General features: G+C 37.5%; 1 protein-coding gene across 4 annotated transcripts in view; it reads left to right on the top strand.

Annotated features, from left to right (window-relative positions):
- The first annotated feature begins 296 nt into the window (after nucleotides 1–296).
- Nucleotides 297–18,594, top strand: part of LOC127877412 (uncharacterized) — a 120,652-nt gene continuing 102,354 nt past the window's right edge. Inside the window, exons 1-5 of one of the 4 annotated variants that reach the window (XM_052423266.1) lie at nucleotides 297–455; nucleotides 13,686–13,838; nucleotides 14,878–15,096; nucleotides 15,897–16,136; nucleotides 18,275–18,388. In XM_052423266.1, coding sequence (XP_052279226.1) covers nucleotides 359–455; nucleotides 13,686–13,838; nucleotides 14,878–15,096; nucleotides 15,897–16,136; nucleotides 18,275–18,388 — 823 coding nt within the window. In that variant the 5' untranslated portion in view covers nucleotides 297–358. Of the gene's footprint in view, nucleotides 456–3,896; nucleotides 4,042–13,685; nucleotides 13,839–14,877; nucleotides 15,097–15,896; nucleotides 16,137–18,274; nucleotides 18,389–18,594 lie in introns of those variants that run through there. The other 3 variants (XM_052423265.1, XM_052423268.1, XM_052423267.1) reach the window with 3 other exon arrangements.

Below are 18,594 nucleotides of genomic sequence, written 5' to 3'. Positions count from 1 at the left end.
CAACTTTATTGAAAATAAACAAATATATGACCACTTTGGCGGATTTGTGGTGTTTAATTTGGTTGGCCTTTCTTTGATCTTGAAAACTGGGTACTCAAACCGACATAGGAATTCACGCGACACTATTTCCAAGTAGCGAATACAAACATAATTATATTTTAAGTACTCTAGATACTTGGCTTCCTTATATGGTAGCTGGCCTGTAGTTGACTCTTATTGTTCTTTCACAAACTTCCCGGTGGCGTCTGATAGGTTAAAAGGCACATCTAGTGGCGATGCTTAGAAGACGGCTTTGATCACAACAGTCGCCCGTTTGTTCTTTTGTGATACGAAAGAACTTAATCGTGAATACAATTTAATGGTGTCAATTCGCTTTTCATTGTTTTATTTTGTTATGGAATATCGCGGGCGCCTCATATTCGCACTGTGTGTTGCCTGGATTTTCCATGTCTCCGGTATGTAGATTTAAGTTATTTTTGTTTTCGAATAAGAATATTCATGAACGACTTTCATATTTCATAAAACATGTTGTCATTTATGTATTCATTATTTAAATGAAGTCTTTCTAAGTAACAGCAAGCACCTCAGTGTTGTTTTTAAATTGTACAACTTTACAACACTTCACAAGATTTGATGTTTTTCGAAATGGAATTTTTTCACAAAGTTGCGATTATACAAAGTTCTGTCTCTTATCCCAAAAGCTAAAATTCACTACATCAAAGAGGTTATACATGTTTGTATGCTTCGTCTTTTATGTGGATTTTTCGCCGTTTTGATCTGTCATATCATGGCGAGTTGTTTATCGTTATATTTCTAAAACATTCACCCAGCATTTGTAACAAATATTGCCAGATGTGTACATTTCCAAAAAGGAAATTTATTTCTGCGTTTAATAAGACTTTGTTCATGGAAATCGCTGCACAATGGTTAAAGTAATGGCTGTTCAAAGCGATGCACACTGTTTTCGATTCATTTGTAGTTGAATACCTTATTATATATATATATTTGATAGTGAATTTTGTTTTCAGAGAAGTTAAATGTTCTGCATAATATGATTATTTTTCAATAAAAATGATGTATACTAATTAATACCATAGCCGCATGCTAACCAACTGTGATTACAATAATAATTATATTATCGTAGAAAGGGCACAGATTTTCACTACTACTCGAAAAATTTTCGTTAAGTAATTTATTTTTTAATTATTTTGTTGTGTCCTTATACACGTCGTATCTAATAATTTCGTTTTTGGAATACAAATGAAACTTTTCGGTATGCATGTCGCATTTGATATGGTATGTTTCCACTGCTTAAATTAATGAAAAAGTAATAAACGGCGGTCGCAATCAATGTTTTTAGTTGTTCAATTGCGAACAACTAAATAAATGTCAGTACCAAAAATGTCACGTCAGTTCGCTCTTAATTACGATAAATCTGATAACTGCCACATCTGCCGCATCCGCGCGAGAAAAAGTTGTATAATTTATGCAAGAAGTTTGAGTTCTTCAACTATATTAATTCACAAATGGAAACATAATGTGTGTATCGTGTAAAATGGAATATTTTTTAACGGAGCGTATAAAGAAAAAATCAATAAACAATGTTTGTTTTATACGTGTGGTGGAAAAGAAAGTTTATGAATGATCAAAAAAGTCCACTATGATAGTCTATCTGCTGCGTATGCTCAGCACAGGTCATTCATAATCTGAGGCTAATAATATATGCGGGAAAATGACACTTCTGCTGATAAACAAGTATAGTGGGATGTTGCGTAACCTCGTACATAGCGCATGCTAATACAGCGGAGTTGAATTTGATATGCCTGGGAAACGTTATTATGTTCTCAACAGATAGCGGCGATCTTTTGTATTCAAGGGTGCTAGCAACGCGATAGTAGAAGATTCAGTTTGTTTATATTTGCAGTTCTCAATTTATAATACGTTGAACATGAGTTCACCAACTACCACAGGTATACTATAGACAACAACAAGAATGCTTTATTATCGCTAAGAACGAATATAAAAAACGACTAAAAATAACAAGAAATATCTTTTTACAAAAATGTAGTCGGCGTAAATGCTAAATTTGAAATCAAGTTTGAAACTTAGGTTTCTAAATAATTTAATTGAAAACATAAGTTTAACTTGTGTGTGTTTTCAATTGTTAGTCGCCTATTCACCGCATGAAATGTGTGTTATCATTGTCAAACCAAACATTAGAATAAGTAAATACAAATTATACTACGGGTGTGCACATCATATGTGTCCTCACATGCGTTTTTAAGAGTGTATTTCTTCATAATCGAAATACATCGTATGTTAATATCTGATTTACGCGCAGGTTTCTTTCGACACATTTAAATCACAATTGCATTGCCGCGTCATGCGAAAATAGGTCTTATGCGATTCAGCCAGCGCATCTTTCGCCCAACTTGTTCATTTTCGCAGTCTGGTCAGAGGCAAAGTTGTTCGCAATAAAATCACTCAATGCGTTATGGTCTCATTCGAGAGATGCACGGGCTGAGTGGGCTATACACATGATGGGCGCATATGGAATAAGATCCATTTCCGTATGACGAGGGTCATTTAAAATCTCATTGCGAGCTGTAAAGGGTAAATTTGAGCACACTGCTTTTCAGTACAAAATTAAATTCAAAATAGCAAACTTGTAAACAAGGGCAGCCTATCCAGACGTTCAGGAACGATTTCAAGACGTGCTGACCGAGTACGGAAACATTTGTGGTTGGATAATTAAACGATTTTCCTCTTATCGCGACATTCTACTACTTTGTTTTCTCATCTTGAAAGCAAAACTGTGTTTATCGATAGTCAATCATATATTCCCCGGACGATATAGTGAACGAGTGCTGACTCTGAAATGTTGCGAAATGGATTTTAACGCGTAATTGTAACTGGGCCACACTTTGTGTCGCTTGAACATACATAGAGTCGTCCGGAATTCCTTACACTGGACGGTGCTACATCATTTGCGCTGAGCTCAGACACAGTGCTGTAGCCACATTTCAGAGGTTTTATCTCGAATCAGCCTATGGAATATTCGAATGTATGTTTGCGTGTCTGCTGGGGTTATGTTAGAGTCATTTAATGTGAAAAAATGGGTACAACAGCTTTGCCGAAAAAGAGTATTTGTGCTCTATTCCCATGTTTATGCAAATGTTGATGACACCATGTGCACTGCAAGAGTAACAAGTAATGCATAAACAACAAAGAACGGGTCAACAGGGCTGTCTTTATGACTTACTAATTCGTGAGTAAAAGTTTTTGCTCGCATATTTATTTTTTATTTATTTTCATCAATTATCTTATTGTATATTTTGAATTTGTCTATCATTCTGAGATTAAACATTGTATATGATTTTAAAACAGTTTACTACTAAACGGACTATAAATAACTAATTAGTTAAATGGCTTTGTTAAATTCTCATTTGGATTTTATATCAGTAAATATTTTGTATAAATATGCGATGGGTTGACACTATGACTGATTTCATCGAAAACATTCTAAATCCTAACAGTGATCAGAAGTGAATGTTCTATTAATATAAAAACTCATCTGATAACCAACAGCACATAAGCACTTAGTTGTTCACTTCTATATATATTGTATGGCTCTCTCGACCGAGTTTGGGTTTGGTTGGCCTTTCTATCAGTTTTGTAAAAGCACTATTTCAACATGTACGATTCAAGAGACACTTCGATGCAGCGACAAAACAATTATGTTTCGAGTAATCTAGATACTTTTCTTCCTTCTGCAGTAGATTTCATGTTGTTGAACCTTAAAATTTTGCAAACAACTTTCCTGGGGCTTCTGATAGGCTAATTAACACATCTATTGGCGTCGCTAGCGAAAGAGATTGTTTAACAACAGATGTCCTTTTGTTTTGTTGTGATATGCATTAACTAAATCTGTAATACAATTTAATATTGAGTTAAGTCGGTATTTATCTTTATATTTATATATGAAATATCACGGGCTCCTAGTACTCGCGCTGTGTGGTGCCTGGATGTTGTACGTCTCTGGTAAGTAGATTTCAGTTTTTTGTTCTCATAAAACTTATGTCAATTAGTTCTTTAGTTATTCTTCGTCAGTATGTAGTCTGATAAAAGAAACAGCAATCAGCTCGGTGTTATCATTAAACTAAGCAATCCTTTACGAGTTTGATTCTGAAATAAAAGGAATTTTTAAGAAAGTTGCGATTTTACAGTCCCTAATTCCAAAAGGGTAATTTCAAGGTATGTACAATAACCGATTGTATTTATTGTTTAGTGTGTGTGTGTGCGTGCGTATGTGTGAGAGTGGATTGTTTTGTTGTTTTCTACTGGAATATCCCGGCAGTAAGTTTATTAATCATTTAATTCGAAAATTAATATTAATCATTTAGAACCGGAACAACAAGAGCAACTAAATCGAATAAACAACTGACTAAATTTATATTCCCATCGAATACTCGTGATATACGCTTTAAATTACCTTAATATACAGATATTGGTTAAGCAATAAAACAACACAACACAGTTTAGATTAATATGTATTTCATAAATTGCATAAATTACTTTATAATAAAAATTTACCTATAACATATTACCGCCCTCCGATTTTGATGTCGTCCTCGACATATGCTTCAATCAAATTGAAAACAAAACTCGCGGTATAAGCATTGATAAATTACGAACGAGTATATTCATCGAAGGAGGATAATGCACCATCGGAGCGTCGAAAACGCAACTCCGATCTTATATAAAACACAAGAAATTTGAGAAAATAATTCATAATATTTGTATACTTATATCACACACATAATGTACACTAGCATATTTCAAAACCAGAATACATACTGAAATGAACATCTTTCAATGCTAGTTGAAATACATTCAACTTATTTTCATGATTGACAGGCGATATTTGATTTTTTTTACACAATATAGTCTCCTGTGCGCATCCAAGCTGGTATTTTTGTAAAGCGCTTTGTTCTGTGCGGTAATAATCCTGGCTCCCCTTGCTTCCGCTTATGTGGTGGAACATACACCGACCGCGACGTACTGCTTGATGACGAGTTCGAGGTATCGGACTCTGCATCCGATGTCTCATGCGTGTTTGAAGTTTCCGTTTCAGACGTTAAAGTGACGTCTAGCGGTAGTTGGCGGACTGGTAACAAATGGTTCCGGTGAACTGTTTTGACAATGCTTTTGTCACCCTCACGCTGGATACGGAATACCGGAATTGACGGGTCAGGTTGGCCGATCACGACGTACGCATGTTCGGTCCATATATCTGCGATTTTGTGAGCTCCTTTCAATCCGTAATTGCGTAGCAGGACTCTGTCGCCCACGTCAATAACAGTTTCACGCACCTTCCGGTCGTACTGTTGTTTGGCTTTCTTTCCACGTTCTTGTGATACGCGGGTAGCTATTTTATAAGCGTCCCCCAAGTGTTGTTTGAGCTCTTTCACGTATGTGGACGCTGTTGAGAATCCGACACTCTGTCGTTTTAAACCCAAGACAGCGTCGGTCGCAAGTCGAGGGGCGCGCCCAAACATTAACTCGTATGGTGAGTAGCCAGTGCACTCACTCCGGGTCACGTTGTATGCATGCACTAGTGCTGGTACTGCAGATTTCCAGTCTGACTTGTGTTCATTGTCTAGCGTGCGAAGCATCCCTAGCAGTGTACCGTTAAATCGTTCGCACTGACCATTGCCTTGTGGATGGTACGCAATCGTGCGGGTTTTCTTGATACCCGTTATCGCACAAAGCGTTCTGATCACTCGCGACATAAAGTTCTGCCCGCGATCGCTATGCAATTTCTCCAGAAATCCGTAATGAACAAAATAGTTCTCGAAAAGAATTCTTGGTTGGAAATGCTTGAGCATATCTCGTAAAATGGTCCGTTATAACGAGTATGTTCTCATAACCTCCTTTCGATACTTCCAATGAAAGAAAGTCAATGCACACCAATTGCATAGGGGCCGTAGAGGTAATATTTACCAGACCGGTGGCAACAGTTGGGGCAGTTTTACTACGGATACATCTGTCGCATTCTCGTATCCATTTCGTTATGTCACTTGTCATACCAGGCCAATAAAATCTTTCGCTGAATAGAGAAATTGTTCTATCTCGTCCCTGGTGGCCCGTATCATCATGCAACGCTTTAAATACATGTACTCTGGCAGATTCTGGCAAAACAACTTGGTGTACGGTTTGTTCATGTAATTTGGCTGTATGCATAAGAATTCCGTTCTCAATATACAGATTCTTGAGTACTCGGACATACTTTTTAACTTTCGGCGAAAGTTGCCGGACATTACTCTGATTAGGTCTCCAGTTTAGAGCAATTAGTGCCTTGACCTGTGAACTTGTTGGATCAGCATTTTGACCGTTCATCCAGTCATCGGATTTTAGAACTTCCGGTGGTTTGCAGGCTTCATTTATTTTGGTCTGATCGACAACAGGACTTGAATTCATAGGGGTTGAATGCGTTACCAGGACAGCTTGTACCACGTCCTGATCTAGCCTCGAAAGTGCATCGGCCTCAACATTTAACTTTCCCGACCTGTAGTGTATTTTGAAGTCATAGTTCGCTAGTGCGGCGACCCATCTATGACCACATGCATCTAGTTTGGCTGAGCTTTGCACAAATGTTAGTGGATTATTGTCCGTGTAGACATCAAATGGGATACCATACAGGTAATCATGAAATTTATCGGTGGTTGCCCATTTGAGAGCAAGAAACTCCAGCTTACTTGCATGATAATTCTTTTCCGATGTCTTCAGACTGCGGCTCGAAAAGGTAACCACTCTAACCACGCCGTCGTGTTCTTGATACAATACTGCACCAAGACCGTGCGAAGATGCGTCCGTATGCAACTTAAACGGCTTCGAATAGTCAGCACACGCAAGAACTGGGACTGTTGACAATTTCTGAACAAGAGTGTCGAAAGCAAGCTGTTGTGCCTCACCCCATGTAAACTTTTGGTTCGTAATTGACTGGTTTCCGGATGTGCCGATCAGGAGGTCGTTGAGGGGCCGGGCTATCTGGGAAAAGTTTTTAAGAAACGTTCGATAATAACCGGCGAATCCTAAACAACTTCGAACCTCTTTGATAGATGTCGGTACTTTCCATTTAAGTTTCGCTTCGATCTTACTTGGGTCGGTTTTGATACCGTCTTTTGAGACCAAATGACCTAGATATATCACTTCCGGTTTCATAAATTCACACTTGGAGGCTTTTAGTTTGAGCTTATGGTCTTTTAAACTTTGTAAAACTGCTTTAAGTCTTTGAACAGTCTCTGAAAAATCATGACTGAAAACAATGATGTCATCAAGGTATATGAGGCATTCTTTTAGGTTTAATTCGCCCTTACAACGCTCCATTAATCGTTGGAATGTAGCCGGGGCATTGCAGAGGCCGAATGGCATCCGGTTACACTGAAAGAAGCCTTAACTGCCTACTTGGAAAGCGGTTTTTTCTTTGTCTTCTTCCGCCATCTCTACTTGCCAGTACCCCGCCTTCAAGTCAAGTTTAGTGAAGTAACGGGAACCGGAAAGGAGGTGAATGGTGTCGTCAATGCGGGGAATGGCATGGGTACGGCTATTCAGCTTACTGTAATCAATGCAGAAGCGTATAGTTCCGTCTTTCTTCCGGACAATGACAACGTTGGATGAGTACGGGCTAGATGATGGCTGAAGAGCGCCGATGTCCAACATTTCCTGCACATGCTCACGAACCTCATATATGAGTCCAGGCGGTACGCGCCTGTAAGGTTCTTTAAATGGTTCGTTATCACTTAGCCGTATTTTGTGGCGAACGAGATCGGTATAACCCAGATCTAACGGCCCTGACGAAAAAACATCCCTCATTTCAAACAACATGGATTTTAGTTGCTCTTGTTGTTCCGGTTCTAAATGATTAATATCAATTTTCAAACTATCACAGAACCTATCCCTATCGTCCTTGTTTGTTTGTTGTGTTGCACACGTCGCGTTTAATGGTGTCTGTGCGGTATCTGGTGTCCATGAGCGCAGTACCTTTGCAGGTTGCAATTCACAGAGGACGGTTTTAGGGACAATTTTAATGGATTTGGCTGACAAGTTGAAAATGCGGACAGGAACTCTGGCAGTATTTCCTCGGTTGTCAAGGCGAACAACACGCGGGCATACACCTATTCGACTTGACGCCTTCTCTGATGGCTCAGTAACAGCGGCCGAGTCCTGTGTTGACTTCCGAACTAAACCGGATATCGTCATCGTTTCGTACGGTGGTAGTTCTACCGTGGATTTGTTCGTAAAAACAACCAAGCCTATGTTCGTCGCCAGACACGTAGCCATTACAGCTGCTTTCCATTCCTCAGATAGGTTTTCTAATGGAAGTGAGTGAAGGTGTCGTATCACATTGATGCCGATGATGACTGGCACATTGATATTGTACTCCGTATTGGGCACTACCAAAACGGGTACGTCAAATGTTTCTTCACTTATATTTGGAACTGATATGGCTGCTTCAATGTATCCCATAAACAAAAGTTCAGTTCCGTTAGCTCCTGTGATTGACAGCTGTAAATCTTCTAAGGTATAGAGAAATGGCTTTGGGTCCATTTGTTCATGACATTTTTGACTAATAGTCGTAACCATCGCTCCACTGTCAATCAAAGCCCGGGTACGTAAGCAATTAATACAAATATCGGATTCGTTGGAACAACCGATACGCCTATCAAATAAATTACATTTTTGTCGTTTGGGGTCAGAACCGGAAACGTTGTCATTTCGACCCTCAATGTCGACGTTTGTTAGTTTAAATGTTCCTTTGATACAGGTTGATTCTTCGTGGATTTATCGGGGTTGGCAGTATGATCATTATTCCGGTTATTCTGATAATAATTGGGGCGTCTCCTTATCAACCCCTCTGTCGGTATTCACATGTTATTTGCAGCTCTATCATTGCTTATCTGCCGACCTGTAGGTCCTTCCTTTTTCAAATCTTCCAACTTTCGATCGAAACTCTCAATTTTCTTCATTAGCTGTTGAATTAACTCGGTACTTTGACAAGCATCTGTCTCAACAGCTAGCTGATTCACTTTCCCAACCTTATTTCTGTTATCCTTGTCCTTTAGAAGCTTCACCTTGAATTCCTCTTCGCGAACCTTATTTCGTAGTTCTTCATAAGTTACATTATTTTCGAAGTGAACCCTGGTGGCATTTCTTAATTCTTCGCTCTTGAGGCCTCTCAAAAACCTTTTTCTTAGCATGGACCGCCTCTCTTCTTCATCAATCTTGGACTTTCTGATTACTTGAAGGAGCATTTCTTTGAGTCGTAAACCCCATTGTGTAACGGACTCGCCAATTTCCTGTTCTGCACTGAGGAAACGGGATAGTAATGTGTCGGTACTGGCGACGTTTCCGAAATTGTCTTCAAGTTCGGTCATGATTTCATCAACCGTCGTATCAGCACGCATATGAAGCATCTTTTTCTTGGCTTGCCCTTTAAGTGCTCTGCGAAGGCCTTGTTTGACAACGTGGTCCGCATATATAACTTTCAAACTGTCTACCTCTAATTTGAAATCCTCGAATGACGATTCGCTCCTTGGTACTGGTACCTCTCCTGAGAATGACGAGATGTTCAAATTAATTTCTGTGGCATCTCTCATGCCGTCCTTTTCCATTAGCGTTTTGCCGTAGCGTAAAACGTCAGCATCTGGTAATGTTGGTTCTAATGCTGCTTTTTCTTTTTGAAGAGTTTCGATTTTACGCTGAAGTTGGTCAATCTTCTCTTTAGGCTATGTTCAAGAACAGACGCCTTGCCCACTGTCTCATTTCGTTCATTTTTCCAGTAACCGTCCGATGTACGATTCTCTCGCATCTCAAGTTTGCATTCTAGCTTCTGCATCCTCTCAGATAATGAGATTTCCATATCTCTTAACTTCATTTCTTGAGATAATAATCGCTCTTCTCTGCTCTCAAAACTATGTTTCATGTCTCGTTCGTTTTGTTGTAAGTCAAACTCTTTCCGTTTTCAATATTCATACATATGCTCTTCTCTTTCCCGATGTTTGCTTTCGCGATCCTCTAGCTCCAGAAGCCGCCGTCGTAATTCTAATTCCCTTTCTGTGTGTACATTTTCTTCTCTGTTACGGATAATGTGTGCGTGTCGTCCGTATCTGCTGTCTGTTTCCGTCTCCTGTTGTTGTGCAGACTTGTTCTGTTCAAACGTCTTGGTTTGCGTTTGTTCGGTGTCATCAACGTACTCATCAACTGTTACGAGGTCATCGACATTTGATCCAAGGCTATTGATTCTTTCCCGTAGTACCATACGTGCTTCTTCTAGAAATCTGTCCAAATGTTCAAGATTTTCTCCCTCGTGTAATGGAACAAAAGACGAAACACGTTGTTGTCTGGAACTACTCGTAATTCGCTCCTGTGTTCGTAATGGGGACTCACATGCATGGACCGATTCATTCAGGCGAGTACGATTCCTCTCCTGGATATATTGTCTACCGTGCCTTATTTCTTCCATCTCTTTTTCTATATTTTTCCTCTGCAATCTCTCCTCTCTTTCACTCACATTTCTAAACTGTTCTAAACTCATCGTGCGAGCCTAACCTGTCTACTATCTATACTCAATACTTATATCTACTTATGTACTTATGTAGAGGCCTCTTTATACTAATCAACAACTAGCACTACTATCAATAAATACTATTCTTTTAAGACAACACTATCTCCTTAAAGCACTATATTATCACAGCAACCTCACGATCACCTCACGTTTCGTACGAAGTTGGTTGCAACATAAAAAAATACTTCTTTCAAACTTTCAAATGATGCAGTATAATTATTTCACTGTCCTTGCTCGTAATCTACACACATTATCTCCCCTGAATTGCACTTCCGTTTGCCAGCTTTGAGAAACGCTGATTTATTTAATTTTATTTTCAAACGCACTTAGTTTGCTAATTTTCTTTCAATTTATTTGTAATATGGTCAATTTATTTCAATTTATTTGGAAGTTTCCAAATTTGATTTTACGTGCCGGTATCCTGAATCGAACTCAGTTCTCCCGCTTGACAGTCTAAAACGCTATCAACCGCGCTAATTCCGTTATAATTAACAGCAAGCGAAATTAACAATTTTATAGTGCGATACGCGCGTCACTCTCTCGCGTGCAAAATGCGGAAAATCAGGACGAATTACCAATGTGTATAATACAAATACAGTGTATTATACACGTAATGCATTAAAATGCATGGTTTCATGTACAATTTTGGTATAAGAATATTTGGTTTATATTGCTGTCGATGCTATAACGTCCACAGAAATATGAAATACTTGTTTACAATACTTAAAATCGAACCCGATACTGTGACTATCTGGACAGATGTAAAGGATATAAATCTGAATGATAATTAATTAGGGATAACACCATTATACTAGTCTGTCTACTGGTAGAATTTGAAGCTATGCTGTACTGGATTACACCAATTGTACTGATTATTGCGTGCTTAAGTAAAACGGTGTTAATACATCGGTTAGTGAACGAGACAAGTTAGATATTCGTTCTTTTCCAACTTAGCTTAAAATGTAAACAATGAAGCAAGTATATCAAATACGTCTAAATAAACAGTTTCGCAGTAGCGTCTGAAATTAACACCAAGATAACCCGTGACCAATATGCCAAATTTCGTAAAATTGAAATCGAAGTATACTTTATAATTTCGATGGTCGACTTAGTGATTAATTTTACGCAAAATTGCAAATAACATACAAATTGATGCAAACAAATATAAACAAAACAATACACTCACCAAAATCCGTCGGATCAGCAAAGAATAAACAAAACAATATACTTAGTCCTATACACTATGTAATAAGTTCAATTACAGTGTCAATGCTCTATTCAGACTGAACGGCGAATCTAATCCTGGTAACGTAGAATGAAGAATCCTGACGTTGACGTACGTACGTAAAAGTTAATGTGTGCACATTTATACCGTGAATGTCCCGGGAACGGTTTCTCCGTGAGCAGACAGACCATAGAACGTTCAGCAAACGCGTGTTGTCACTAAACAATCCAATTCAGTCGAGTGTCTCTTTGGGAATAACTCCCAAATATGTATCTACTATGTCAAATAGCGAAGGCGTAGTTGGCCAATTGGAGCAAATAATGATGCTCGACGATACAGCGTTGATCAAAATACTTCAACCCTTGTTTTCCTGAATATCACGACGGCTTGTTGGGCGCCAATGTTACCGGTAGGTTATTTTGTGGGTTCTATCGTGGAAGAAAACTCAATTTGGCTGAAATATATATTTATTAATGATATTAAAAATCATTAATATATCAAAGATGTGGAATCTTTGAAAGTTAAGCATCGAATCTCACTAACAATATTAATAATAGACAAATACAAGTAATGCATAATCCGACGGTGATCATTAAAATACAAGCAATACAAAATATAATTAAAACAACGAACATAATGAAATTAATAAACACATTTACCTGAAATATATATTTATTAATATTATTAAAAATCATTAATATATCAAAGATGTGGAATCTTTGAAAGTAAAGCATCGAATGACTATAGCAATCATTCGATGCACGAGATCGACATTGAACCTATTTGTGCACGGGAAAAGGGAGGAGTGATCTGAGTATTAGTCAAATTATTAACGTGAACTGTATGGATTAGGTGAACTTATCTTATCTTTACCTAGAGAAAAACAACTTTAACGACTAAATCGAATAAACAACTGACTAAATTTATTTTCCCATCGAATACTCGTGAAATACGTTTTGAATTACCTTAATATACAGATATTGGTTAAACAATAAAACAACACAACACAGTTTAGATTAATATGTATTTCATAAATTGCATAAATTACTTTATAATAAAAATTTACCTAAAACACCTACTCGCTTGTTTTCCTTGGACAGCTGTGTTATCAGTTCTAAATGCACCCACCAATCCAAGAAACGGACAGCTAACTTGAATCAGAGGTAGGGGAGCATAGTCGTATAAATACCATGACCAGTGCCCACACAGGTTATGTCGCCGGGTCGGGGATTTGAAGATTTATTATCTAGGGTTCTAAGACTGAGATAGCCGGCCCGGTTACTTTTTATGAAGAATACTTGAAAATCGGTGTGGTATGATCCTTTGTGGAATGGAATTTCATGACTTATTAGTTGTATTGTTTACGTTTTTCATAGTTTTCTGGGTATGTCAGACATTTTTTTTCGCAGCATATAATTTACACAATTGAAAATAAATGCGGTAAATCGTTTTTGTGTTATTTTGTTTCACAAACAGATCAAGCACCATGGACACAGACATGAATAAATTATACTTTAGTGGAATAAGTCGCTCATTTTGTTTCAAGTTTCGTTTAGCCTTCCGATGCGTCTAACCGGTGTTGATTTTGAAAATCGCTGGTTCTGTTATATTGCTATTACAGTCTTGCGGGTTAAGCTTTGGTGTTTAGGGCTGTGTAAATAATGATGATCTTGACCACTTAAACAAGCGTGTCCGGAAAGCGTAGATGAACGCAATACTCTATAATCTAAATAATCGTGTCGATACTGAAAGTATTCAAATGCTCATGAAGCTTGAGTTTCTTTGTTCTTACAATTAATGGCTTCTAAAATGTTTGCATCGCACTCCTCACAGGCTGGCCATGCCTCGATAAAGATGTTGGCATCCACAGGTTCGGGGACGAGTGCTCACGAATATGTCATTGTCGGGACAACGAAAAATGCGGTCAGAACGGGACATGCCAAAACGGATGCGCACAAGGGATGTTCGGACCAGGTTGTCAGTACGGTAAATATATATTCTTAAAGAGATTTTTAATATGTGTGGCCTGATATTTTGACTGATAATTATTTATACGGTCTTAAAACTGTTAATTACTTGTTTGGCGATGCCTAAAATGGGCTTTCTTTTGAGGTTTGTCCAAAGTTATCTTGAAATTTTGGAGAAAATTCTTTAAGGACAAGGGGCATATTTTAGATATTGTCGTTTCTAAAGGGGCTGATCTCTGCCATATTGCTCTAGCTTATTGGCGGGTTTTCAGAAAGTCGTAAAACGCCACAAATAGAACGTTAAATATGCTCCCATAAACAACAAGCCACTGATACGATTATCATGACATTTAAAGTCATTTGTGTCGTTCTTGCTTCTAGCGTGTTGTCATATAAATAGCGACCTTTACCCCAACCACCACGCCAACACGAACGAACGATAAATATACCCGACACAATGACGATAAGGACATTTGTCGCATTTTTTGTCTTTCTGGCACGTATATATTTCGTTATTGTGTTTTGGCGTTTTGGCGATCTTCAAATCCGCCAATTCGAAAGAAAGAAAAATATACCCACCGGTACGACCAAAAAGTCGCCAATTAGACAATTTTAACATGTGTCAGCCTTTCTGTCATACGTTGCCATCATACGTAAAAGCCACGTAAATGCAAAATAAGGTGTACTATACTGCAGATGCGTCTACTCGGAATGAAATGTTCATGTATATATATTAAAACTCTTAAATCACGCATTATCATACACGATAAAAATGTACATGTAACAAAACAAAATAAGTAAGTCAAATTTATAATAACCTCAAAGATAGAACAAACAGATATTGGTACGACAGTTATAAAGTTGATAACTATGTTTTGTACATATAAAAACAAAAGCACTTGAATGTTTGTAATAAGTTTAATGCAATTAAATTAACAATTATAAATGAATAAAATCATTATCCTGCAATTAAATTAATAATCATAAATGAATAAAATCATTATAATTTTCTTAATGTAAACTAACATATACGTATACGGTAATATCTGTTTTTGCAGTTGATATTGCCCGCAATTTTAATACAACGGCACGACATTCAACCAGCCTGAAGCGCTCCAGTCACAAATACGCCAAATTGGCCGTTGACTTAAGCAACACAACGTGCAGCTCAACACTGGAAGCAGACTTAGAGACTGGACAACCCTGGTGGAAACTGTGGTTCCCTTACTATGTCACATTCACATATAACGAGTTTCACGTTGACGTAAAGTATGCAGGTAAATGATACAGTATTTAAAAAAGCGTTTACAAACTCTTTATGTGACAAGTGTTTAAACAGCTGATGCATTCGGAGCAGGTGAACTTAAGTGACAGGCCTATGTCCGTCTTGTTAACGGTGTTTTAAACAGCGTCGCCGTTTTTCTGTGACCAATGTCGATGAAACTTGACAAAGAAGATACAACGACATCTCACCTATGGGTTAGTGCATCAATTTGCAAATGTGATCATTTAGTGAACCTCTTTATAAGTTATATAAAGAGTTCACTCCGTTACACACATAAGGCACGATATTTAAAATAATATCGTGCGATAAAACGTTGAAAGGCACCTCCTGCTACACTACTAGGATTCTTATTATTGAACTTCATAGGAAGTATTGCTGAATGGTCCTCAACATGCAATGTGTAAGGTTCCGATCTATAAATATGTAGGGCACATGAGCAATAAAACATGTTTGTTTTTTCAATTCAAAATTTCAAACAATATTTCCTCCACATAAATGTCTGGTCTCTTGTCTAAGATGGATGTTTAAAGCCGCTTGCGCTTTCTTATTCCAAGAGATGTCACCCAATGCGAGTACTTTTTTCGAGCCCGGTTTTGGAAAGTTCGATATTGCTGTCATAACTTTGCACGTTTGAAATAACTCCAAAGGATAATATTAAACTTGTTGTAAAGTTCTTATGATTCTGAGGTATTTTAAACCTCTACCATTCTCACAATATCCCCACTACTCGGCGACATAGCGTACTACAAGGATTATCCGTCAGAAAACTCTTAAACTATTTTTCTTTTGCAGCAAATGTGTCGCAGTACCGCGTAAGTGTTGCAAACCTTACACACGTCTCAGATATGGCCATGTGGTCAAATGAGAGTCTTTGTTATGAGACTCAAGGAGACGACCCACCTTTCCCATCAAGTGGTACCCATGCCGTCCTGAGAGTGTTCTGTAAGAAACCCGTTGTGGGAAACTCCATCCGCATTGAACTGCTGAAAACTCGTACACAGCTTGTTTTATGTGACGTGTATGTCAGTCAAGGTATGTTTCTCATTTTCCTACTTTGGCTCTTAAATATAGTAACCTGCAAAATCTAATTATTGATTTAACTTTTTTTAAATCCGACCGATTATCACAGACCGATGATGGAGCAGTCCAGACTTGAACTTTTGAAATATAAATATACTTGTGTTGTTCAATACTTCACTTTCCATCCCTTATAACGATTTAAAATACGCATTACCAGTTATCATTTTAATCACAGAATTCACTGCTTTCTCTAACAACTTGCCATATCAGTACATATAACCTAGATGACATATAACGTTTAATTTCTGATTATGTATCGTAAACAACTAAAAAAATACAAATTGATTCCGTGATACGTCCAATTTAACGATACAGATATTACGTGAACACTAGCGTTTTCCAAAGTTTGAGACCGCATTTATATGCTGTGTCGCACATGTATATTTGTTTTACTGAAGTTAAATTAGTCATCTCGTACCAATAATACACTATATGGATATACATGTACTTAAAACTGATACGTTTAGTTAATACATGTTTAAACTCTGCGATCTGAAAAGTCACGCTACCGATCACTTTAGCCCTTCATTATTTTACTTATTAAACACCACCTCAATACTTTATTCGATGCCTTTTTTCTTTGAGAAAGAATTTTAATGTTTTCTTGATTTTATCATCATTTAATTTCATTTCATTTATTTTAGTTTTTTCAAGTACATATAGATCTATATATTATTTTAAATTAAAAAGATAATTTGAATTAATTAAAAATAATTATGTTTTTAGCAATATTTTATAAACAAAAAGCATATAATGACGAACTGTAAAAAAAATTCACCGTATTTCTATGTTTAATTGCAGTTTTTAAATTTAAACATGGTGTAACCATTCTACGAAAATGATGGACAGTAACATGCATACCATTTCGATGTATTACGATACTTAATGTCGTACATACCGAAATATGTAAAGGTACATTTTACAACTATGTAATATCTACATGGATAGAAAAATGTAATTTAAACAAATAAGAGTAATATATTAACCTCACTGTAGTTCCAAGCAGGCATAAACATGCGCAGCATATATATAAGCCATGTGTATAAGAAATACATTTGAAGTTATTTGCCCTCAATATTAATTATGGCTACGAATAAACTCAATGTTATTTTTTTTAATGTATTCATGACAAAAGTTTTTTCAAAAGTGTTCTTTAGGTAATTTGCTTTGATAAAATATCCAAGTTTATAAATAAGTTGTTGTCTCCTGCTGATGGAAGGGGTGGGAAGCACCCGATGTATGGTTGCAGAATGATGCGCGGGGTTTCGATCTGATCCGTGCACGATCTCATGATTTTAGAATCCGGCTTGTTGGTCGCGAATGTGCAGGTCGGCGAATATCTCACAGTTGTCATCCATCTTACGTAGCCCTTACTTACTTATTATCTCTTTATATCCTCGGTTGTCACCGCCGATCTGTTAAAGTAACCGATTAAAATGATGCTGTTCCTTTTTGGCCTATCGTGTATGATAGTTGTCAGTCTTTTGTTAAAGTTGTCATTCTTTTCCTCTTCACTGTAGTTTGTCGGGGCAAAGTCCTGGATTATGCTGATGTTGATTCCCCTTTTCTTTGTATGGAAAAGGGCTATCATGATCCGTGGTCAGTGCGTCTCCGTCCTTATTAATATTATCTGTGCATGACTTGGCAAGCAAAAGGGCTACTCCCTTGATGTGTCTGTATCCTCATGCTCGTACGTGTTCCGAAAATTGAAGTAACTCACCGAACTTAAGACGCTTCTGCCTAAAATTATTCAATCTTGATTCGCTTGTTCATAGTCTGTTGAGGTTGAATTTCCTAATCTCTGCGATTACTTGCGCTGCCTTACTGGTCTCATGTTTGGTTTGGACATTCCATGTACAGATGATGATGGTGTCCTGGTGCCGATCATGGTTTTCGGACTGACGGCTTATACCGTTAAATGAATTTAGGCGGACAATTATTCAATTGCAAAAATGAAGAGGCAGACTGTTTCAATATTCACAATAATATTAATATACCAAATACTGTTTACCCCGAATTTGATAATCCGAATAACACAGAAGAAATCATTAATATGAAAAACACTTGTATTTATTTATTAATTATTTAAGATATCGACGAATGCGCTGTTAGCACTTGTAAGAATGGAGCCAGGTGCGTCAACTCTAGTGGTGGGTTCAACTGTATGTGCGCAATGGGCTGGCAGGGAACAAACTGTGATGAAGGTGAGATTCATATTGCTATCATTTTATTTGAAAAACACATTTTCGAAAAAGTGTTCATTACCCCATTTCAGGGGGGGTAATATGTATTGTATTAAACTATTAAGTATTCTTAGGCAAAACCAAATTTTTAAGCGGACGACGTTTCAGTCTATGTATGCTGTTAAAATCCTGATGCCTAATCTTGAAGCGAGTGAACCCTTATACAG

This window comes from Dreissena polymorpha, chromosome 4 (assembly GCF_020536995.1).
Source record: "Dreissena polymorpha isolate Duluth1 chromosome 4, UMN_Dpol_1.0, whole genome shotgun sequence".
Classification (NCBI taxonomy): domain Eukaryota; kingdom Metazoa; phylum Mollusca; class Bivalvia; order Myida; family Dreissenidae; genus Dreissena; species Dreissena polymorpha.
Note: the sequence above shows the minus strand (reverse complement) of the source record. Positions and strands in the feature narration are given on the sequence as shown.